At 36.2% G+C, this 24,330-nt stretch overlaps 1 protein-coding gene across 1 annotated transcript in view; it reads right to left on the bottom strand.

Moving 5' to 3' along the window:
• Positions 1–24,330, bottom strand: part of BRINP1 (BMP/retinoic acid inducible neural specific 1) — a 122,849-nt gene that overhangs the window by 58,672 nt on the left and 39,847 nt on the right. The window contains exon 2 of the mRNA XM_044661510.1: positions 1,336–1,526. Coding sequence (XP_044517445.1) covers positions 1,336–1,526 — 191 coding nt within the window. The remainder of the gene's footprint in view (positions 1–1,335; positions 1,527–24,330) is intronic.

The raw sequence follows: 24,330 nt of genomic DNA, 5'->3' as shown, positions 1-24,330 counted from the left end.
ATGGGCAAACTTTTTAAAGAGGGGGCCAAAGGAAAGGAAATGTTCATCTGTCAGTCTGTGTCTAAGGCAACTCTTTCGAAGTTTCATTGTATCCTACTCATTGTATTTGTCAGATTAGAAATAATGTCAAAAGGAGGGATAGAACATTTCAGGGGGCCGCATCTGGCCAGTGGGCCATAGTTTGCCCATCACTGGTCTAGGTGATTTCCAAGGGTCCTTCTAAATCTAAGTCTCATAGTTCTATGATCTTATGAGATTATATATATGTTATATATATATATATACATATATTATATATATATGTATATATAAACACTCTGTAGATGCTAAAGCACTCTCCAAAGGTATTTCATTAAATTCAGAAGTCCTTGTCCTGATATTCAAAGATGTCCATGATCTAGTGTCAACCTACTTTGCAAACCTTATTCTCCACTATTCTCCTCCTCTTACACTCTTTCCCCTCCTTCCCAAAATTCAAAGTAGCAAATAGTCAAAGGCTAGAATTGTGAGAAGAGAGCATTCTGGTTCATAGTCTCCTTCTCCCCAATTTTAATTCCTAGGTAAAACAAATAGAAGTTGATCAGATGAAAGGAACTCCTCAGGTATAGCCTGATAAATCAAAACTTCACCATATAACAGAATAAATTACTTTCATTCTTTGAGTCTTTATTATTTTATTTATAAAATTTAAAGGTTGAACTAGATGATCTTTAAATTACCTTCCTACTCTATAAATTTATTTTTATTTTTTTATACCCTTACCTTCCATCTTGGAGTCAATACTGTGTATTGGCTCCAAGGCAGAAGAGTGGTACATACTCTATCAATTTAAAGCTTATGGTTGAACATGCTATATTTCTAGGTCTCTTCCAGTTTTAACATTCTATGAGTCTAGGTCAGTGATGGACAAACTATGGCCCGTGGGCCAGATGTGGCCCCCTGAAATGTTCTATCCAGCTGTCTGACATTATTCCCAATCTGGCGAATACAACAAGTAGGATACAATACAATGAAACTTCGAAAGAGTTGCCTTAAAAACAGACTGACAGATGAGCATTTCCTTTCCTTTGGCCCCCTCTTTAAAAAGCTTGCCCATCACTGGTCTTGGTCATTGTCTCCCAAAGTAGATGACAAAAAACTAAACCCAATCAATTCATGGCCATGAGTTTACATTTTTAGGTTAGGTCATTTTATTATTTAATATTTTATATTGTTTGTCACTTAGAGATACATTATGAACTATCTCTTCCAAGGGGGTCAAAAATATCACATCCAAATTTTAGACTCTAGTCTTATATTAAGGCCAGAACTAAACCCAATCAACCACCAACCTACCTCCCAAAGTGGCAGAGATGAGGAGGTGGGTGCCGTACTTTTTGATGATGGTATCAATGAATTGCTGAGTTGTGGGTCTCCTGCCCAGGAGTCGGATGCTTCTCTGAAACTCAGGCATGAGGGGCACTGGATTACGGAGCAGATCTCTCCGCTCGATGGCTGTATTCCTCACCTTCCAACGGGCAAACTCCCTGTAGAGTGGGTAACAAGGACAGATAAATAGCAGATATGTTATAGAAACAGAATTTTAGAGTTGGAAGGGACTTCAAAGGCAATATAGTCCAGTTGTAGCTGAAGGAGAAACTCCTTTATAGTATTCCCCAAGAAGTGGACACTAAGGCTTTGCTAATAGATATCCAGCGAGATGAAATCTATTGGCTCTCATAATCCATGAATTTGACTTCTGGATAGAACTAAATCCCTGATGGTAAACCTATGACATGCATGTCAAAACTGACACGTGTAGCCACTTTTTGATGACATGTGGCCGCATGTGGCCGCATTCAGAGAACTATGGGGCCGCATGCCGAGTTAAACTTTTTTGTTTTTCTTGAAGTGACACACCACCCGAGTTATGCTCGTTTTTTTGGCGAATTTTGGCACACCACGCTCAAAAGGTTGCCCATCACTGAACTAAATGCTAGGAAGTTGATTATTTCATCAAGAATAAATTGTATCTTTATACCTTCCTCCCACTGTTCTTTGTTCTGCCCTCTGGGGTCAAGCAAAACAAACCTAATTTTCTTCAAAAACTTGAAGATTGCTCTTGTTTCCCTGCTGTTATCTTTTGTAGTTTAAACATCCCTCTTTATTTCTGCTGAAGTTCTTCATCTAACACTATCTTCAGCTGCTTCTTTATCCTCTCCTCCTCAACTGTAGGATTTCTAGCTTATTAATATTCCCTTTGAAATGTAGTACTCAGAACTGAACATGATAGACTAGTTGTCTTTCCAGGAACTAGTATACTAAAGCTAATATTTCTCTACTACGGGACACTATCTCTTATTTAATGCAACCTAAGATCCTATTAGCTTTTTAAAATTTGTTTGTTGTCTATTTTATTATACCATTGATTCACTGATGAGCCAATATGTTTGTTCATGCTGAATTTACAGACAATGAATGACTACAGATCTTTTTTCAGGTGAAGTTGGCTTTTCAAACCCAAGTTTAAAATTTTACCTTGGCCCCCATGAAATTATATCTTATTAAATTTAGCCCAAATTTCTGGTCTTTCAAAATCGTTTTAGATGCTGATTATGTCATCCAATATGTAAGCTATTTATTCCTCTTTGCATTGTGTCATCTGAACATCTGATAAACACTATATTGGTGCTTATTTCCAGGTCATCAATAAAGATATTAAACATCACGGGGCAAACACAAATTTCAGGAGCATTACACTATGTTGACATTGAATCCAAATGCATTTAATTTACCATGTTCTACCTCACAGATTTACAGTTGCTTACTATAGCATTAGCAACTTTGTCACCATGTTATCTTTAACTTAGATAACCCATATCTACAACAATTGCTTTCTCTATTACCTTATTAATCCTGTACAAAAAAAAGAAATGTGTTTAAGCCTTATTTTCATAAGACTGGCTCATTTCCTTCTTGGGACAACAGTTCCTTTTTTGTTATTGTCCTTGTTATTTTTGTTATAAATATGTGATAAATTATAATAAATATGCTTATCCAAGAGAAACAAATTCTCACATTATGTCCAGAAATCTATGTCTCATTCTTTTTCCCTTCCCTCTCAATCCTCTCCCTTTTCTAAGAAGGCAGATAGTATGATATAGGCATTATTTATATATATTCAATATATTACAAATATTAGCATATAATACATATTTCCTTGTTTGTCACGTTGTGAAAAAAAAATATATTGTTTACACTAGAGAAAAATTCATGGAGGAAATAAAGAGAAGAATGATATGTTTCAATCTGCATTTGACACCATCTGTTACTTCTATGACAGTGGATATCCTTTTTCATTATGAGTTCCTTGGAATTGTCCTGGATTCTTGCCTTGTTGATAATACTTAAGTAATTCACAGATGATCATGTATTATTGTAGTTTTTGTGTTCACTTGTTCTGATCATTTTACTTTGCATCACTTCATATGAGTCCAGGTTTGTTTTTTTTTGTGATAATCCCTATATGCCATTTTTTTTATGGCACAATAATATTCCATTGCATGTACCACATCTTAGAGTTTTAAGACTAAGTTAGAAGGATATCCTAAATAGGAAAACTGAGGTTCAAATGCTATTCTACTTGTGTGGCCTTAGGTAAGTCCCTTTAAATGTCTAGGATTAAGAATTTTCATTTGTAAAATTAAAAGAGGAGATGGAAGAAATTAAATGATCTATATTTATATTCTTGTAGCTTTTAAACTATGATCCATAGGCTAGGATCATCAAACTATTCACCAAGCAGCTAGGTGGCACAGTGGATAGAGCCAAGTCTAAAATAAGGAAGATGAATCTTCTTGAATTAAACACTGGCCTCACACACTTACTAGCTTTGCAGCCCCGGACAAGTCATTTAACCCTATTTGACTCAGTTTTCTTATGTATAAAATGAGCTGGAGAAAGAAATGGCATATTACTTTAATATCTTTCCAAAGGAAACCTTAAATGTCACAAAGAATTGGAAACAACTGAACAACAGGAATAGCAACAAAAATGTTCACTAAAGATCCCTTTAATCATATACTCTAAAATTTTGCCAAATTATTTTCTTTGCATTAAAAAACATTGCTACTATTATTATCTTTGCATAGCTGTACTGTGTGCGCCTATGATACACACACACACACACACACACACACACACACACACACACTCTCACACTCCTAAACTGACTCTATTTATACACTGGTTTCTGACCCTCCATCTCCAAGTTCAACCAACATTCCTAGGCAGAGACAAGATGCAGGTCCTTGAGGAAGGAAATTATACAATAATGATACAATATATGTCCTTTTGACAAGTCGCTTAACTCTAAGCTTCAATTTCCTCCTGTGTAAAATGAATAGGGTGGACTTAAAAATATCTGTGGTTCTACAACCTTCCATAGTCAAACATTCTATTTCCCAAATCCTTCACAGGTTTAATATTTTCATTTGTATCCAGGGATCTCAAAATCCCTGGATACAAAAACTGTGATTGATTTTCGGAAATAAAAATAAGTTTTTTGTTACTGAGAATAAAAATCTGAGTCATTTATTCAAGTCTTCCAGAGTGACAAGGGGCATGGCTTTAGTTCTTGGGCTCAAATAATTAGGTCCTAGACATAGAATTGTTTAGAAATAATTTGAAGTTTCTGACCCTTGCCTTTTGTTCATTTTTTCTCAATAATAATTCAAACATTTTTTACTTACTGAGCACCAAGCATACCCTGGCCCTTCTGTTTCACATTATAGATAATTCAAAGATGAGGTTCCATTGTGTAACAGAAAGAATAAGAACTTAAACTCAAGAAAAAGGACTTCCAGGTCTGGCTCTACCTGTTATCATATGTATGATTTTGGGTAAATAATTTCCTTCTCTTTGTCTAGTCTTGATCTTTTAAAAAAATGTAAAGTAAGGCATAGATCACTTTTCAAATTATTTCAAATTAGTCTGTGATTCAATAAATAAGTTGGAGATCCTCAAGGATTTTTATGAGCTATTTATGGGAGAGAGAGGAAACAGACAAATAAATATTATACAAAGTAAAGTACAAAAGTGCTTGCAAGCTATAAAAAGAAATTTCTTAGAAGTCAAGGCGGGGTAGGATGTCTTAATGGCTATATGATTAAAGGAGGAGTTTATTAATGTGGTGGCATTAGAGATGATTCTTGAAAGAAGATTAAGATTTCAACAGGAAGGGATGGAGTGAGTTTTGGTGGACCAGGGATGACATTCAAGGCATAAGTAAGGACATGAACACAGGTACAAAAATGAGGAAATAAGGCATGCATTCAGGGAATAGCAAATTATCCAAGTCTGGATGATTCAGAATGAGTGAACAGGAGTAGTGGGAGAAATGGATGGAAAGCACATTGGAACCAGATCCTTAAATGCTAATATTTCTCCCAACATTAATCCCTCATGAATGCCAGCAATCAGAAAACATCTGTGCCCAATGAGGCTCAGAAATAGGAGAGGAAGAATATGTAACCTCTCGCTAAATGGAAATTTAACATTTTCTAGTTTTCTTTAAATGACTTTCCACCCCAAACTCCTGCCCATACACAACATCTACCCCTCAAAAACAGCTCAGTGACCTGGCTTATCTGAGATCCATTCCCAGGGCTTCTTAGTAAATGGGAAGGAACTGGGAATTCTATCAAGTTTGAAGAATGATAGGAGATAACATTTAACAACAACAACAAAAATTCCATCTCTGTGTTTGTGTCTGTCTTCCTCTGTCTCTCTCAGTATCATTCATGGGCTGTCTTTTTATTTCTCTTTCCCTTTCTGGGTCTAGATGTCTTTATGTTTTTCAGCTCCCACCTCAATTTGACTCACTGTTGTTTCTGTTTCTGTCTCTTTCAGTCTTTGTGACAATGTCTCTGTGTCGATTCCCTCTGCTTCTGCCACTGTTTTTTCTACCTCATTTTCTGTCTTTGATTCTGTCCCTTTCTTCTTCTTTTCCCCACCTCAAGACAGCTGAGAGAAATAGAAGAAGGGGCAAGAAGAGAGAAAAAGCGGGCAATCAGGTTAGGAGTGTGCTCTTGTAAACTGTTGCTAGAAAAGGAACCCAGGTTTGAGGGAAATCTACCCTGAATAAAGTTAGAAATGGAAGTCATTTCTAAGTCTAAGAATGTATTATCTTCACCTAAAACTTTCCTCAATCAATCTATATCAAAGTCATCACTCAAGGCTCAGCTCAAATCTTAACCTCCTGTATGAAGCCATCCCTAAATACCAGACATAAATGATATCACTCCTCTGAAATACTATATGAGTTCCTTATTTTACAATATGTTTGCTACATATCATTGCCTGCCTTGAGTGGTATTTGTTGTGTTTATTATTATCCTTAATTTTTAAAAATTGTCCCTACTGATAACTTGCATTTGTTTAACACTTTACATTAAAAATACATTCACAACTCTGATATCATTTGATCATCATCAAGCAAGGATCAAGGGAAAGTGGATAGAAAATTTGGAGCTTAAAAAAAATCCCCTTATTTGAGTATCAGTTTCTATAGTCTAAGAATGTGAAATGGCACAAGCAACTTCTGGGTCTCAAAGTCATCATTTATAAAATGGAAATCAAAATCTTTGTCCAGTCTCCCAGACTGGGTTGTTATGAATGTCAACAAAATGCATATAAAAAGTGCTTTGTCACTATATAATGCTATACAAATACAAAACAGTATTACACAGTGAGAGGTCTGTATTGATGCCCCTCATCTGACAGGGGAACAGTCTGACTGTTGATGAGTAACTCAAGAGCAAGAAGACAGTTGACAGCTTTGACAATAGTTGCTTCAACACTCACTTCCAAAAGTTCACCAGCCAACAGAAGCAAGGCTTACCATCTGTGCTGCCTCCCCAAAGCGAGAAGAATTCATTCCTAGAAAACAACTGCAGACTGCTCCACAAGCTATTGCCTGACATTCAGTGTCCTCCCACAGACAGGCAAAGAAGGCTGGGCCACTGATTAGGGGAAAGGTCTAAGTTCCAGGCTAAAAAAATAACTGACAATTATGTCCTCCTTCTGGTGACATTCCTTAGGACAAGGGGCAAGGGGAGGGGCCAGGTCTTCCATTTAGCATTCAGTCCTTCCTTTCGTTTTCCAAGATCTAATGTTCTTTATTTAGCATTCTATGTTTTAATATTCATCCTTCACATTCCCTGTTCTATAATGCAGGCATTCTATATTTTAACATTCTGGGTTCTAATGTCTATGTCTCGAGAGCCCTTCAATCCTAACCTTTCATGTTCTAATATTCTGTGACCTAAATTCCATTCTAATTCTGAAATTATATGCTCTATAATTCTATTCAATGTGCCACAGTTGATAAATATTTGACTTAGGGGCAGCTGGGTAGCTCAGTGGATTGAGAGCCAGGCCTGGAGACGGGAGGTCCTAGGTTCAAATCCGGCCTCAGACACTTCCCAGCTATGTGACCCTGGGCAAGTCACTTGACCCCCATTGCCTACCCTTACCAATCTTCCACCTATAAGTCAATACACAGAAGTTAAAGGGTTTAAAATTAAAAAAATAAAAAATTAAATATTTGACTTATTGTCAAAAAGAGTCATCATAATCCCTGAATTTATCAGAAAAAAGCTTTAGCCCATATTATGGTCTAGAAATCTGAAGACAAACTCATGAAGGTCACCATAAAATTTGAAGGAAATATCAATCTATTTTTTTTGCCTTTTGTGTAGATATGGAAGTTCCCTTTGGAGGAGAAAGCATTTCTAGAGATGACTTGGATTTACATTAAAAGAATCATACTCAATTCATCATCTCAGGAATGCTCTGTAGCCAATTAGTGAGTGATTTAAGAGGAAGAGGAAAAGGAGGAGGAAGAACAGGGGAAGAAAGAACAACAACAACAATAAGTATAGGAAGAAGAGGAAGAAAAAGAAACATCTCAATAGCAGTGGTAGTTGGCAGCTTTAAGTTGGAAAGATAGAGACTGGAAAGAGGCTAGAGAGAAAATTGTAAGCTTGAAGGCAAGTGGAGTCAGAAGACCTGAGCTTGACTCCCATCTTAGGGTGACCTTAGACAAGTCACTAATATCCTTATCTGTAAATAAGAATGATAATATTCATACTATCTGTTTCACAGGATTGCCATAAAGAAAACAGTTTGTATACCTGACAAATTGTTACCTAAATATGAATTATCTTGTTCAACTTTTGCCCTAAATGAACATTGAGAAATTTATTAGTAAGGGCTTTTCAATACTTCCTCCTCTCACTAACATAATCAATATAAGAGTTAGGTAGGTAGTATAGTAGATTGATGACCATATCTGGAGCCAGTGGACAGAGATGTTATTAACCTGCACTGTGATCTTGGTGGAGACATTTAACCTCTCTAGTCCCATGTCTCTTATGTTAAATGAGACAGTCTGATAATATGGCCTCTAGGTTCTACTCCAGCTTAAGGTACTATGAAGCATGACTGCTGAAATTGGGTTGGGGTAAAGAGATGGGGAAAGAGGGGATCAATCACTCTCATCTGATTGCAACTAGATTGAAATGCCTTAATGATGGGGAACTGAACCTTCAAGTGCAATCAGACCAACATCTTAAGCAAACAGACCAGAACTTCAGCATGCTGTTCCCTTGGGAAACTAAAGACCCCCTCCAGGGAAACTGCCATTGCTGAGGCTTTTCTAGAATCCTCAGAGGGAATAGAACACAAAGCCAATTCAGGAACCTCAAAAGAAAATCAGTCTTTACACCCATACCTCACTTCTGACCTCAAATGATATGAAACAACCTAATTCTCAAACCTTCCTAAGCAAAGCTCCCATTTACTAACCACAACTGGCACTTATGTAGTCCTCCCTGGTTTATGAAATGCTTCAGAAGGTTTGTTATGTCATATGAGCCTCATAAACTGAAATAGTAGGTGCACTACAGTGCCCAAGTTATAGATGAGGAATTGAGGTTCAAAGAGTTTAATGTCTTATCTAGCATTCCAATGTAACAGGGGTGATCAGGAAAACCTTGGATCAATTTTAATTCCCCAGCCAACTTGGGAATATAGGGAATGGAGTTTGGTTAGAAAGGTACCCAGCATGGAAGTGAACATATGTCCTTCCCCCTTCCAGAGAAGATATAGGAATTTTTTTGATTGGTCCTCAAGGAATAGGGATGCCATCTGATTATTATCTAACTGAGGATGGGCTCTTGCAAGGGGAAGCATACCTGTTATAAGAGTAAGCTGTAAAATGGTACACTTCTATTATCTGCTCCCCGCTGCCCTGCCCTTTTCCCCCTACACACTCTTTTCTGTGGATTTCTATCCGAGTATATAACAGGAGAAGGGGTTGTTGGAATTTTTTCCTCTCTCTGTCCTGGAACCAGAAAATGGTGACTTGTAGAAGCAGATAAAGAACAGCTTATGCTATCCAAGGCAAATTGCTGCTTTCTGCTCTTGAGGCAGGAGGAGTAAAAATTTCTAACTCTATTGTTCCATGGACTTTCCCCTTTCTCCACAAGATGCCAGAAAGTTTTAATAAGTTGAAAAAGAAGAATGTTAGGAGCCACTTCACAGTTAACTTTTATAGAACAGAAAGAAAGCAGCTTGATCTGAATGGTACAGTAGGAAAAACACTGACTGTGAAATCAGAAGATTTGTTTTCAAGGGTCTATAGTTCTGAAGCTAGAACAAGTAGGTGGCTCATTGGATACAGTACCAGTCCTTGGAATCACAAAATTTGAATTCAAAAAGTGATCCCGGGCAAATCACTTAACTCTAATTCCCTCAGTTTCCTTATTTATAAAATAAACTGGAGAAGGAAATGGCAAACCACTATAAAGTTAATTGTTTGTGTTATATTTGGGCTAAATCTTTGATTTTTATGAGTTTTGGGAACTCCCAATAAGGAAACTCTTCTACCAATGCAGGCTAACACATGACAGTGTCTTGGAGAGTTGCCCAGATCAGAAGGAGATTAAATGGCTTCTCGAGAGTTGCATGAATAGTGTGTGTCAGAAGTGTGAAGAAGTGTGACTTGAATCCAGTTATTCCTGACTCTGAGGCCATTATTCTATCCTCAATGTCATAGCTATCTTTCTTGTTTCTGTTTGGATTTTTTTTAATATAGTCACATGAGATGGATGCCTCATCTATTCACTACTATTAAATATTGGACCAGGAATAATTTATGTGTCCACTGTCAAAAGAACAATCTAGGAGGCATTTTCAAGATGGTGGAGTGAAAGTTTGCATGACAGAGAGAATTTTGATTGGGAAAACTATTAAAAAGTCACTGTAGAGGCAGCTGGGTAGCTCAGTGGAGTGAGAGTCAGGCCTAGAGACAGGAGGTCCTAGGTTCAAACCCGGCCTCAGCCACTTCCCAGCTGTGTGACCCTGGGCAAGTCACTTGACCCCCATTGCCCACCCTTACCAATCTTCCACCTATGAGACAATACACCAAAGTACAAGGGTTAAAAAAAAAAAGTCACTGTAAATCATTTTTCCCACCCAGGGCAGTACAAGAAGCTAAAAAGGCCTGTGGACAATAAGGTGGAGTCTAGCCAGGAGCACATGCAGCAGCAGTGGTAACACTGGGAAGTATCCTAGTGCCTAGGGAATAGAAGGAAGCTGAGACAAAAAACTAGGAGTAGGTCCTAGGTTCAAATCCGGCCTCAGACACTTCCCAGCTGTGTGACCCTGGGCAAGTCACTTGACCCCCATTGCCTACCCTTACCACTCTTCCACCTATAAGTCAATACACAGAAGTTAAGGGTTAAAACAAACAAACAAACAAACAAACAAAAAACCTAGGAGTGGTAGTACTAGGGCAGAAAGAGGTCCCAGGGCACCTCTGAATCAATCCTAGGAACAAGAATGAGTGCCAGGTGGCAGCTCTATCACTGACCGCCCCAGTTTAGGATTATAGTTCCAGAGCAGAGAGAAACTATTGCAGTCATGATCAAGGAGGACCCTAACTATAGCAAGTTAAAAAATCTTAAGAATGTGCCTCTGAACCTAAAAGTAAAGTGGAAATCGGTTCTATCTTTTAGACCTGCACATAAGCCTTCAGAGGAATAAGCAAAAAAAAGAAAAACCAAAAGAAAGCAAGACTAAATATATTTCATTCACCCTACATACTCAAATAAAAACTAGTTAAAACAATTAACAACTTCAGAGTAGTTACAAGATATAAAATAACCTTAAACAAATCATGAGCATTTCTAAAAATTGCCAACAAAATACAACAGGAAGATAAAGGAATCCCATTTAAAATAATTACAGATAATATAAAATAGTAGGGAATTGACCTACAAAGAGAAACCAAGGAAGTATATTAATACAATCACAAAATAGTCTTAACATAAATATGATTTAGATAATTGGAGAAATATAAATTGTTCATGGGTAGACTGATCCAATCTATTCAAAATAACCACACTACCTAAATTATTTTATTATAATTTAATACAAGTCCAACTACCAGAGAATAACTTTATAGAACTAAGAAAAATAATAATAAAATTAACAGAGAGACAAGAGATGAAGAAAATTAAGTAAATCTATGAAAAATGTGAAGGAGAGAGATATAGCTGTCCTAGATTTTATACCATACTACAAAGTTATAATCATCAAAACAATTTTATATTGGATTAAAAATAGAAAGGTTAATAAATGGAACAAATTAGATACACAATATGCAAAAGAAAATGAATATAATAACCTATTTTTAGTAAACCCACAAGTCCCAGCCACTGGGGCAAGAACTCAATATTTGACAAAACGGTTGGAAAAACTGAAAAATAATCTAAGGGAAACTAGGCATAGACTAAAATTTCACATAATATATCAAGATATTCTCAAAATGGATGCATGACAAACCCAAAGGCTGATACTATTAGCAAATCAGTGAAGAAGGTAAGAAATTATCTGTCATATCTATGGATAGAAGAGTTCATGACCAAAGACAAGATAGAGAGGTTCATGTAAGATAAAATGAAAATTTTGATTATGAAAAATTATTGTTTTTGTTGAAGCAAAAACCTAAATTAGAATAAAAGCAGGAAACTAGGAAAACATCTTTGCAGCATATTTCTTTGTTAAATGTCTCATTTTTAAGATTCATAGGAAACTGAGTTAAATTTACAAGAAATTTATGAAGGATATGCTCCAATTGATAAATGGTAAAAGGAAATAAATATACAATTTTCAGAAGAAGACAGAAAAACTATCAGTCGTCATGAAAATGCACTAAATCACTAACAAGTGGAAAATGCAAATTAAAACAACTCTGATGTATTACTTTATTCTCATCAGATAGTCTAACAACAAAAATAGGAAATGAAAAATTCTTAGAGGGCATGTGGGAAAACAGGTACAATAATGCACTGCTGGTAGAGTTGTGAACTAGTCCAGCCATTCTGAAAAGCAATTTGGAACTATGCCCAAAATGCTATTATACTGTGAATACACTTTGACCTAGCAATATTGCTATTGCAGGTATATCCTAAGAGTTCAAAGATAAAGGAAAAGGATTCCTATAAACAAAAATATCTATAGCAGCCCTTTTTGTGGTAGCAAAGATTTGGAAACCAAAGTAATATCCATCAAATGGGGAGTGGTTAAACACATTAGGGTATTTGAATGTGATGGAATACTATTGTTCTCTGAGAAATTATGAAGGAAATGGATTTAGAAAAACCTGGGAAGACCTGTATGAACTGTTGCAAAATGAAGTGAGCAGAACCAATAGAACAATCTTCACATTAACAACAGCATTGTAAAGATCACAAAACTCTGAAAGATATAACAACTTCGATTAACGATCAAATACAATTCCAGAGGACTCATCATGAAACACAAGTTTCAGATATTAAGAACGAATCCACCTCTAGCTAATGAACTGAATTACTTAGAATACAAATTTGAATATTTTTTTCTTGGTATGTTTGTTTTTTCTTTTTTTTTCTTTTTGTAATGACATGTAGAAACCTGTTTTGCATGACTATACATATTGGAAATAGGTTTGAGTTTTTTTTGCTTTTTCTTTCTGTGGAAGAGAGGCAGGGAGAGGAGAGTATTCAGTACAAATAACAATAATAATAATAATAGTAATAATAATAATAATAATAAGAAGAAGAAGAAGAAGAAGAAGAAGAAGGAAGAAGGAAGAAGAAGGAAGAAGGAAGAAGGAAGAAGAAGGAAGAAGGAAGAAGGAAGAAGGAAGAAGGAANAGAAGAAGAAGAAGAAGAAGAAGGAGAAGAAGAAGAAGAAGAAACTGTGCTAACAAAACAGTCTAGTTAAGTGTACAGAGATGCAGAAGCACTATAGGTTCTACCCCAAGGGACTTTTTTTTTTACTACAAAAACTCAGAAAGATTATTTACTAAAATGAAATATGAATTATAATCTGTTAGTGGAAAAAGTATTCCCACTGATGAAATCAATTCTCCTTGAGATACTAACGTCAGGAAATAGTATCATTGGACTATAGATTTAGAGATAAAGAGGTCCCAGTGGTTATTTAGTCCAACCCCCTTATTTTTCAGAAGGGAAAAATGAGATATTTAGTCTCTCCCACCCTCACACATTTAGCTAATAGAAGAAATGAGATTTGAATTGAGGTTCTCTGATTGCAAATCCAGGGCCTTTCCAAAGTACCACACTGCCTCTCCATCTACATGCTTTATAAGAATGGATTCCAGATAAGTCAGTATTACCTTACTCAGTATAAAAATTTGTTTCATTTTCATCACTTTAAAAAATGATATTTGTCTATTACATTAAAATGCTCAGTTAACTCTCCCATTAGAGAAGGCATTATTTGACAAAAAAGATATGTGTATATATAAAACTTTCTCTTATTATTAAACTATTATAAATAGTAATTAAAATCAATAATATTAAACTATCTTCCTTATTTCTATTTATCAATTTTATCTTTGAAAATGGGCATGCACAAGTAATTCTTCAATGATGTTTTTGTTGATGTATATAATGTTGTGGGAAGCCGTTCGATGTATTAAAGCCTTTGGAGAAATAGGATCAAATTTAGGGTCTGTTATCTGGATTCCCTATGTGACCAATCCAGATTGAAGCAGTCTTTGTGTTTGGTCCTGGTCACCTGAGCCCCAAAAAGCTCTGGTACCAGCAGGTAGGTTAATCCCAAATCAACTTGATCCCTCCAAGAGGCTATTAGGAGTCATTTAGAGAAACAGAGTCTGTAACAGATATTTTATCTGGATCCCATTACAAAATCATCGGCAAGTAAAACTGTGTGTATGATTTTTCTGCACTGCATGTCAGGATGCAGACAGAATGGGCCATCTAAGATAAGAGTCTGAGGTTCCTCTTTTGACTCAGTCTTTGATCCCCACCTTTCTTAGAATTCTTATTGGAGAGCTTTGAAGTGGCAGACCAGCATCTACTGAGTTGATGATTCCCTTCCTTGATAACTGAGAAGCCTAAATCCTAACAAATGTTACTTAGATAAGATTGCATATTCAAATCAGAACTGGTGTCTTTAGTCTGAACTTCATTTGACCAAATGCAGATTTCAATTGGTGAGCATCTCCATGGGGTATTTCCTCTCCCAGAATTATCCCCTACTAAGTTGGTGGTTGAAGTTTGACCATTTGTCTTTGCACCTTTATTCTTTAGACTTCAATGGATTATGTGTGATTTATTACCCCCTTACAAGGTGACTCTTTTTGTGTTCTTTGTTTGAAATCAGTATATAATAAACTCCCAAGCCCGCAGAATTCGGAACAGCATGGGCTAACCACTAGTCTGGTTGTTCTCATTTTCTTTTTCCTGTCTTATCAATCCGACGCCGTAAACGCCACTCAGAACCCTCATTTTTTGCATGTAGAGGCTGGTTCTCTATATAATGTTCTTTGTTCTTCCTGTTTAACTTAAAAACAAACAAACAAACAAAAAAACCTTTACCTCCTGTCTTAGACTCAATACTGTGTACTAGTTCCAAGGCAGAAGAGTAGTAAGGGCTAGGCAATGACTTGCCCAGGATCACACAGCTAGGATGTGTCTGATGCCATATGTGAACCCAGGATTTCCAGCCTGTAGGCCTGGCTCTCAATTCATTAAGCAACCTGGCTGTCTCCCCATTTCACTCTTCATAATTTCATATAGGTCTTTTCATGTTTTTCCAAAATTGACCTGCTTTTTATTTCTTATAGCACAGTAGAATTTTCTTACCTATGGAATATAGTATTCTATACCACAACTTGTTTAGCCATTCCCTAATCGATGGACATTCCTTCAATTTCCAGCTCTATGCCATCACAAAGAGAGTTGCGCTAAATATTTTAGAACATAAAGACTCTTTTCCTTTTCCCCTAATTACTTAACAAAATTAACCTAATAGTAGTATCGCTGGGTCAAAAGATATACACAGTTTTGTAACTGAGTATAATTCCAGATTGCTTTAACCAAAAGTGTTATGGGTCCCTATTTTTCTATATCCACTCAAATATTTGTTTTGTGGCTTTTACCATTTTACCAATATGACAGATGTAAGATGATATCTCAAAGCCATTTTTATTTGCATTTCTCTAATCAATAATGTAATGAGTAAATAATATGGGGCTAAAGAGGCTTGTATTAGAGGGCTAGGTGGTATCAGTTGAGTCTTCTAGGCAGGGAGGCTATCTCTTAAGTACACGATGATTTAGGTCAGCCAGAGGTTGTGTGAACCTGGCTGAAATGTTTTAGTCAGCCTCCCTGCTGTCTCTAAGCTCCCCTGAGGGGAGAAGTAAAAAGCCCCTCCCTTCTGGATAGAAACTCCAAGCCAAGACCAAGATGGATGCCTGGTTTAGCCCTCAAGAAACAAGAGAAAGGTATCTTTCCCTCTTCAGCCTTGGCCCTAGTTGATGATATAATGAATCAACAGAAGCTCTTTGAATAAAGGTCAATGGGTTCATTAAGGCAAGGGTAAGCTGAGAGAAGAGGGTCAGGGTCTGGAAACTGTTGCTAAGGTTGAAGCCAGTGCTGGGGGAGGATCACAGAAGGTAGAGGTCAGGCTGAGAGAACCAGCCCCTCAGCCAGGGATAGATTTCACTGCCCTGATGAAGAAAGGTCTAGCAGATTAACAAATGAGGTGATGGCTTGGTTTAAGTTTGTCCCTGCCTGCCTAAGGAAACTAATTCCCACGTTCTCCTCCCCCCAAATTCCCTCCTCCCAGTGCCCAATGGAGAGATGCAGGGGATAGTAGGATGTCAAGGGAGAGGTCAAGGAAAATCAGCCCCATTGTTGGTTCTCCAGGAATATTTATAGTCCCAGCTCTAATGGTTTTATGGCCGTGAGAACAGGGTCAATCTGGGTCAACATTTTGTTTCCTTAACTGTCAAGATTCTGTTAATTTTGCAAATGCAAGAGATTCTTACAGCAATCCTGCATTACAATAATAATTTTAAACATTTTTTTCATATACCTGTGTATATCTTTAAATTCTTAATCCAAAAACTATTTGTTCATTCATTTTGATTATCTTTCAGTTGGGGAATGGTTCATATTCTTATATATTTGACAAAGTTCTGTATTTTAGACATGAGAGTTCTATCTGAGAAACTATGATTTTTTTCCAAATTACTGCCTGCCTTCTAATCTTGACATTAGTTTTACTTGTAAAAAAAACTTTTCAATTCAATGTTCTCAAAAGTTTCCATTTTATATCTCACAATGCTTTCTATTTATTCCTTATTCATAAATTTTCCTACCCATAAATCTGATAGGCAACATGTTCTCAGTTCTAATGTGCTTATATTTCCCTTTATATCTAAGTGATGTATTCATTTTGATCTTACCCTGATACTGGTTGGAATGTTATACTCTCAAAACTAGAAGAGAATTTAGAAATTTTCCTCTTTATTATCTTCTGCTTTTCAAATGAGGAAATTGAGGCCCTGAGAGGTTAAGTAATTTGGTTATGGCCTCACAGTAAGCGGTAGAGTCATGCTCATGTCATTTGATACCAATGACAACACTTGTTTCATTGATATTCTGTGCCAACCCCTCTCCTTAAAGTAAATTATACCTCTAGGCTTCCCTAAAAATGATGCTAAGTATAATTTAATCTTTTCTTTTTTAATTAGACCTTCATTCTGAGTATTACAAGAGATACTAGGTTGTTATCCAGTGTTGTTTTCAGTTTATCAAGTTAGTTAGGGATATTTCCCCTTCTACCAAATGGCTTCTAATTCCTTTGATTTTTTTTAAAAGTTCTTGTGCATAACTTTTATATTTAAAATATATTTTTAAATTTATATACATTTTTCTGTTTCTTTCCTCATTGTCAGATGTACATCTATCACTTTTTACAGATATCCCTGTGTCTGTTGTAATAAACATCACTGTCTTTCTTCTGATCTGCTTTGGACTGAGAAACAATATAATTAAAATTGATAGAGGTGAGGGTAATCTAAGAGTTTAGAGGACCTGAGCTTCTCTATTTCCCTGTCCACTGGTTCCTTCCCTACTGCTCTTCTTTCCCATCCTCAAAAAATTCTTATTTGATCCTTCCATCCCAGATAACTACTGCCCTATATCTTTTCTGCCATTTATGGCTAAACTACTTGAAAAAGTCATCTAAAATAAATGGCTCCACTTTATCTTCACTCTGTCCTCTTTAACTCTTGTCTTCCAATCTCATCATTCCACTGAAACTGCTTTCTCCAAAGGTGCCAGTGATTTCTTAATTGCCAAATCCAACAAACTTTCCTCAATCCTCATTTTCCTTGATGCCCCTATGGCCTTTGACATTATTAATCATTCTCACCTTGATATTTTCTTCCTTCTAGGTTTTCAGGACCACTCTCTTCTGATTTTCTTTCTACCTACTGGACCGCTTTTCAGTCTCCTTTGTTGAATCTTCGCACAGATTATAACTTCTAGGCAAAGGGGGACACCAATGGAGTGGGGACCCTGCTTCAGTTGGCAATCTCATTAGCTTCCATGGATTTAATTATCATCACTCTGTTGATGATACTCAAATCTATTTTGACCTAACTTCTCTGCTGACCTCTTATCTTATATCTCCAAATTCTGTTCCATTTTAAATTGGATTTCCAATAGGAATCTTAACTTCATCATGTCTAAAACTGATATTTCCCTCTAAACTCTCCTCCCCACTCCCACCCCCTAATCTCATCCTAAATTATTTTAGATGGAATTTTAGAGGGAAAATTCATCCTCCTATCCCTCAAGCTCATAACCTAGAAGTCATCCTTGCCTTTTCATCTTTTCTCACATGTATGCAATGTATTGCTAAAGTCTGTAGATTTCACCTTTGCAATATCTCTCAGATGCGCTCACTTCTCTTCTCTGACACTGCCACTACTTTGGTAAATGCTCTTATTGAATGATGCCTAGATTTCTGCAATAGCCTACTGGTGTGTTTGCCTCAAATCTCTCCACTCCAATCCATTTTCCATTCAGCCACCAAAGTGATTTTCCTAAAATGAAGTTCTATGTCACTTCCTGCACTCCCCCTTCCCCACAATGAATAAACTCTTAATAGCTCTCTATTGCCTCCAAGATTAAATACAAAATGCACTGTTTGACCTTCAAAGCCCTTCATAACCCAATTCCCTCCTACCTCTCCAGTCTTCTTAAACCTTATTCTCTACCACAACCTCTTTGATCCAGTGTCACTGGCATTCTGGCTGTTTCATGAACAAGACACTCTATTCTCCTGAGTATATTCTCTGGCTATCTCCCATGATAGGAATGTCCAACTATCCATCTTCTTTGGAAGCCTTTCTCAATCTCTAAATTCTAGATCCTTTCTTCTCTAAATTATTTACTATTTATTCTAAATATAGCTTGTTTGAACATATTTGTGGGCTTGTTGTCTCCCCATATTAGATTGTAAGCTCCTCCAGGACAGGATTTGTCTCTTTTTGTATCCCTAAAACTCAGCCCAGGACCTGGCACATAGTAGGTACTCATTTCATCTCATGTATTCAAGCCCTGAAAATTTTCTTATTTTAAAAAAATGATATGATTTTTGGTTCTTAGACTTTATAGATGTCATTATGACTACTCAGAAGTCTTATTAGATTCCTTCTCAGATTTCCACTGAATTCTAGATGGACAAGGAATGCTAAGTTATGTATAGGTGGAATAATAGTGTACTTTATGGACATTTCTCACTTAAAATATATAAATATAGTGTGAGAGAGCATAATTTAACTCTGACTATAGAAGTGAAAATTAGGACAGCTGTGTATGTGATAATGGAAGGAATGTTATAGGAAGGAGACAATTTCATTCAGTATGAAAAGGAGCTTGCTAAGGATTAGATTTGTGCAATGGAAAGGGATATCTTAGCATCAATAAGGGTCTTAGTCACTGTTTTTCTTTTAGCAAGATCTAGATGACAATTTGTCAGAAAAAATTCAGGATATTCTTTCTTCAGATAAGAGCCTCTAGTGTCAGGTCTTTAAAATATTAGATATTCTAAATTTGTTTTCATTTCTCATATCCCATGTCCCAAAATCCCTTCCAGAGCTAACATTCTTTTTGTGTTCTATTATTCTGTTTTAAGGACTCTTTCAGCTCTAACATCACACTCTGTTTCCCTTTAATCTAAGGTACTTTTATTATTCCAGTGTTCTGTGTTCCAAGGTCCCTTCAAACTATGCCATTCTATGTCCTAGACCAGTGATGGGCAAACTTTTCTTAAGAGGGAGCCAAAGCAAAGGAAATGCTCATCTGTCATTCTGTTTCTAAGGCAACTCTTTCAAAGTTTCATTGTACTGTATCCTACTCATTGTATTCGTCAGCTTAGGAATAATGTCCTGTGGCCAGATAGAACATTTCAGGGGGCTGAATCTGGCCTGTGGACTGTAGTTTGCCCATCACTGTTCTAGGCCTTTCCCAGACCTGGTATTTTATGACTACATGATCTCTCAGTTTCCATATTTCTCATAAAACGTTGCCCAGGTAGGAACTCAAACAATATTTTCTGGGGAAAGGATACACTGAAATCAAAGAATATTTGAGATTGTTTACTTTTATGAATGTTATTCTTTCAGCTGCTTTAACTTGTCATTGAAGTTATTCTTTTTAAATTTTCTTTAAAAGCCCCTCTGCATCATAAAACCAAAAGGGAAGAATGTCAGATCTTTCTGGTCCCGGTTAACTGTATATTCTCTCCTTCCCTCCTCCCTGGGAGGAAAGATAAAGGGAATCACTAAGGAACATGAGAGCATGGATGTGAAATCATCAACTAGAAGAAGACATTTATCTGGATCCCCCTTCCTCCCCCTACTCCAGTTCAGGAGCCCCAAGCCAGCACTGAGAAAGGGGAATTCAAGGGCACAGATGAACTGGGAATGATGCACATTAGCTAGAGTATGTCATAGCCAATTAGCCCATCTGTCTTCAAAACACCAACCCATAACTGGAGGTAGCTCAAGAAACCCAGGCCAAGAAAAGACCCTATGGTTAGTATTAGTCATCGAAGGGGAAAAAATGTATCAAAAGGCTAGTCTGAAGTCTTATTATTTCAATAAGGTATCAAGATTTTAAGTTGAGTTTTCTAGTTACTAATAACAATGCTTATGTTTATCAATTACCTTTTTTTTTGTCTTGAAATGCCTTTACATACAAAGTATTATGGTGAAGCAATACTGGGTTTAGAACTAGAAGAGTTGAGACAAAGCTTAGCTTAGAGTATAAATTACTGGACTTGCAACAAGAAAAACCTGGATTCAAATCCTGCCTCAGATTTTTGCTAGCCACGCATCACTGGAGAAGTCAATCAACCTCTTTATATTGATATAAAATGAGAGTACCAGGTTCAATATTCCCTAAACTTCCTCCATGTTGTAAATTTATCATCCTAAAACTATAATACCATTTGGGCATAATCCTGACTTGATGCTTCCTTCTTGTGTGACCTTGAACATGTTACTTCATTTCCTTAGAATTTCCCTAGAATTAAAGTTATTTCTTTTAAAATGAAGTGGTTGGATTAAATAAGATTTAAGGTTCCTGTTAACTTTATATCCTGAGGTCTGTATTCTTATTAGGTCATCATGACAGCTCTTTTAGAGACACAAGGCAAGGATCATTGGATCACAGCTCCAGAGCTAGAAGGGATTTGAGACCACCTAATCCAATTCCCTCATTTTACAGAGGAGGAAACTGAAGTCCAAAGAGGAGTAAGTAGTCCGGACTTACACAGTTAAGTTAAGAGACAAAGCCAGGACTTGAATCCAGTTTCCTTTGACTAATTCAATTGCCTTCCTATTTAAGAGTTCCTATGAAAGCTCTCTTTTAACTCTTGTTCCTGAGAGGAAGACAATTGCTATTGAAAAGTCTAATAACACATTGCTCTGAAGAATAAAGAATTTGGATCTGAAAAGGATGACTAGGCTATCCCATGGCATTTTGTTTTCAGTGACTATGAATTTCCTTAAGGAACCACTGCTATCCTATAGGTTAATGAAATGTTATCCATAAATGGAAGCATCTGGAAAATCTCACCATCTAAAGAGAATCCCTCATTTATTTGTATTCTGCACTTGCCATTCTCCATCTGAATGAAAGGGAAAAAGTGAATTCCGATTCAATTTGGGAAATTGTGCTACACTTTCAGTGATCTTAAGTTGCCCATATGAATACAAACTCTTCTGGGAATAATGGGGAATACTGATCATCAAATTATCAATTGCACATGACCAAGAACATTAAAGATATGAATAAAATGTTTGTTCCTTGAAGGTAGGATTTTATTTTATGTATCTCTTTGTATCCCTCAGGGACTTGCAGAGTTCCTGACACATAGAAGACATGCAATGAATACTTATTGATTGATTGGTAAAGAATGAGTGAAAATAACTACAATAAATTACCAATAATGATATGTAAGGAATAAGAGGAATAAAAGGCCAAAATCAAAGTATTTTACTGGAAAAGGAGGTGGGCCAGTCTAGTGAAATCAAAAGATAAGAGTTCATGGAGAAAAAAGATCTTCAGGGAGACCTCCAGCAAAGGTAAGATACTCTATAGAAAACTTATAAAGGGGCATGAGGAAAACTCACACAAGATGAGAAGGAATGAATGAGCTGCAATTGATTCAAATTTTGAATCAAAAGATTCAAAAGTATAACATCACAGTTCTATCTAAGTATATACTTGAAGGGGTTTTCCAAGGACTAGTTCTCTGAACTCACCTAGTATAACCAACTACTTAATTTTATTTAAGACAAAACTGAGGTCTGTAGTGGTCAAGTGACATTTCTATGGTCACATTATGAGAAAGTAAGAAAAATAGGATTTAAATGCAAGCTATCTGATTCTAGATCTATTAATTTTCACAGTTCACCACGCTCTTATGGAGGTGTAATTTATTACACACCAGGGGCCACAGCCCCTAGACTCTCAGAAAGTTGGAGTAGGAATATATTCTTCTAATAAAGGTAGGCAAAACCATGAAAGGATAAGAAGTTTTAGATTTATGCCAGTGTGTGATAGAACATTAACAACAATGGCTGTACATCTAAAACCTGAAAATAGACATCATGGAAGGTAAATTACAAGATCTAACCTGAGGACATTTTTTAATGAGAGTGTGTGTTTGTTTATGTGTTTGTATATTAAAGTGAGAAATGTGTGTAAAGCAGGAGGGAACACTGAGTAAGCACCCAGAAGATTCTAACAGAAAGAGAAGTCTATATTTTAATCCTTCTTTCCTGTTTTCACAGTGGAGATGTTAAAGAGGTATCAACATGTTGTCCAGTGGCCCCAAAATTAAATAAATATCCAGTGCAAATATAGACTACAACTATGACTTCATTTTACTCAAAAGGAAACAGAGTTCAGTATCAAAGGGAAATGATACTGTAGTGAAAAGTTCCCAGTATGAAACATCAGGAGTCTTGGGTTTTCTTCTTGCCTCTCTAGCAAATTATTTGCCTTAATAGTGTTCAGTTTCTTCAACTGTAAAATGAAGGTGTTAAAATAGTTGGCCTCCCTTCCACATTTAGCATTCTTCTTTAAAGTCAGTTCTGAAGTAAACATTCTATAGCCTAAACAACTTTGAAAAACATAGGAACTCTAATCAATACAACAACAAAATACAATTCTAGAGAACTCATCATGAAACATAGTGCCCGCCTCTAGATAGAGAAGTGATAGTCACAGTCCAGATTAATCCTTTTTTTCATATCCAATAGAAGAATTTATTTTGCATTACTATTAATGTTTATAATAGGGATTTTTTTTTCTCATTGGTAATGTGGGGGAGCATAATAGGTGGATTTTTGTTGACTGAAAAAATAATTTTAAAAATAATGTTCTAAAGTCATTTCCAGCTTTCACATTTTAGTTCTGATAGTTTATGCACTTTAAGATCTCTTTCAGATCTAATATTTTATGTCCTTTGTTTTAAAATTCTATGTTCTAAGGTCCCTTACAGCTCTGGATTTAAAAAAAAAATCTAAGTCTAAGACCAGATTGTAATATAGAAAGAAAAAAAAAAGAGAGAGAACTCATAAAGGCTGGTATCAGTTAGTACTATAATTAATCAGGTCAGGAATCACCAATTGGGGTTAAAAAGATTAAATGCAAGGAAGTCAATTTACAATACCCTTTCTTAATGGTTTCCTAGGGGACTGGGGTCTTTAAGAGATGCCCCATGGATAATATGTATCCAGCCCATAGAGCCTTTTTCTCAGAAAATATCCAACTAAGTTTTCTTCATGTTAGTAGAGGGCTGGCATTTCAGATGGGCCAAAAAGGGTTCATTTTAAATCTTCTTTAAAGAACAAATCTCATCCCCTAACAGGAAGACTTTTGCTTCTTAGGAGGAAACAAACAAGAGTGAGCAAATGGTTAATTCCCAAACTACAAACATCACATCTAGAAAACTAAGAATATATCACATAATATTCTGCATCATTTCTTATAAGGGAGTTGTGCTATGCAGCTTCTGATAGATTTTTCATAATGATTATAATGTGGCCCTAGGCCCCAGGGATCACATATATTGCATATAAATAAAACACTTAAAATCTGTTTACTCTAACAGTCTATCTACTTATTCCAAAAGCATCTATTGTTATGGAATGACTCAGAAGCAAATACAGATTAATAAAATTTTGGGACTGCAATTATTTTCTAATTATTGCAAATCTCATTAAACACTGCAATTTTATAAAAAATTATTTTTTCACGTTGTAACATTTTAAAGCTAGAAGGGAAATTATAGAGGATCTAATTAAACACCTTCATTTAAGAAGGAAGGAAGGAAGGAAGGAAGGAAGGAAGGAAGGAAGGAAGGAAGGAAGGAAGGAAGGAA

This window comes from Gracilinanus agilis, chromosome 2 (assembly GCF_016433145.1).
Source record: "Gracilinanus agilis isolate LMUSP501 chromosome 2, AgileGrace, whole genome shotgun sequence".
In the NCBI taxonomy this organism is placed as follows: domain Eukaryota; kingdom Metazoa; phylum Chordata; class Mammalia; order Didelphimorphia; family Didelphidae; genus Gracilinanus; species Gracilinanus agilis.
Note: the sequence above shows the minus strand (reverse complement) of the source record. Positions and strands in the feature narration are given on the sequence as shown.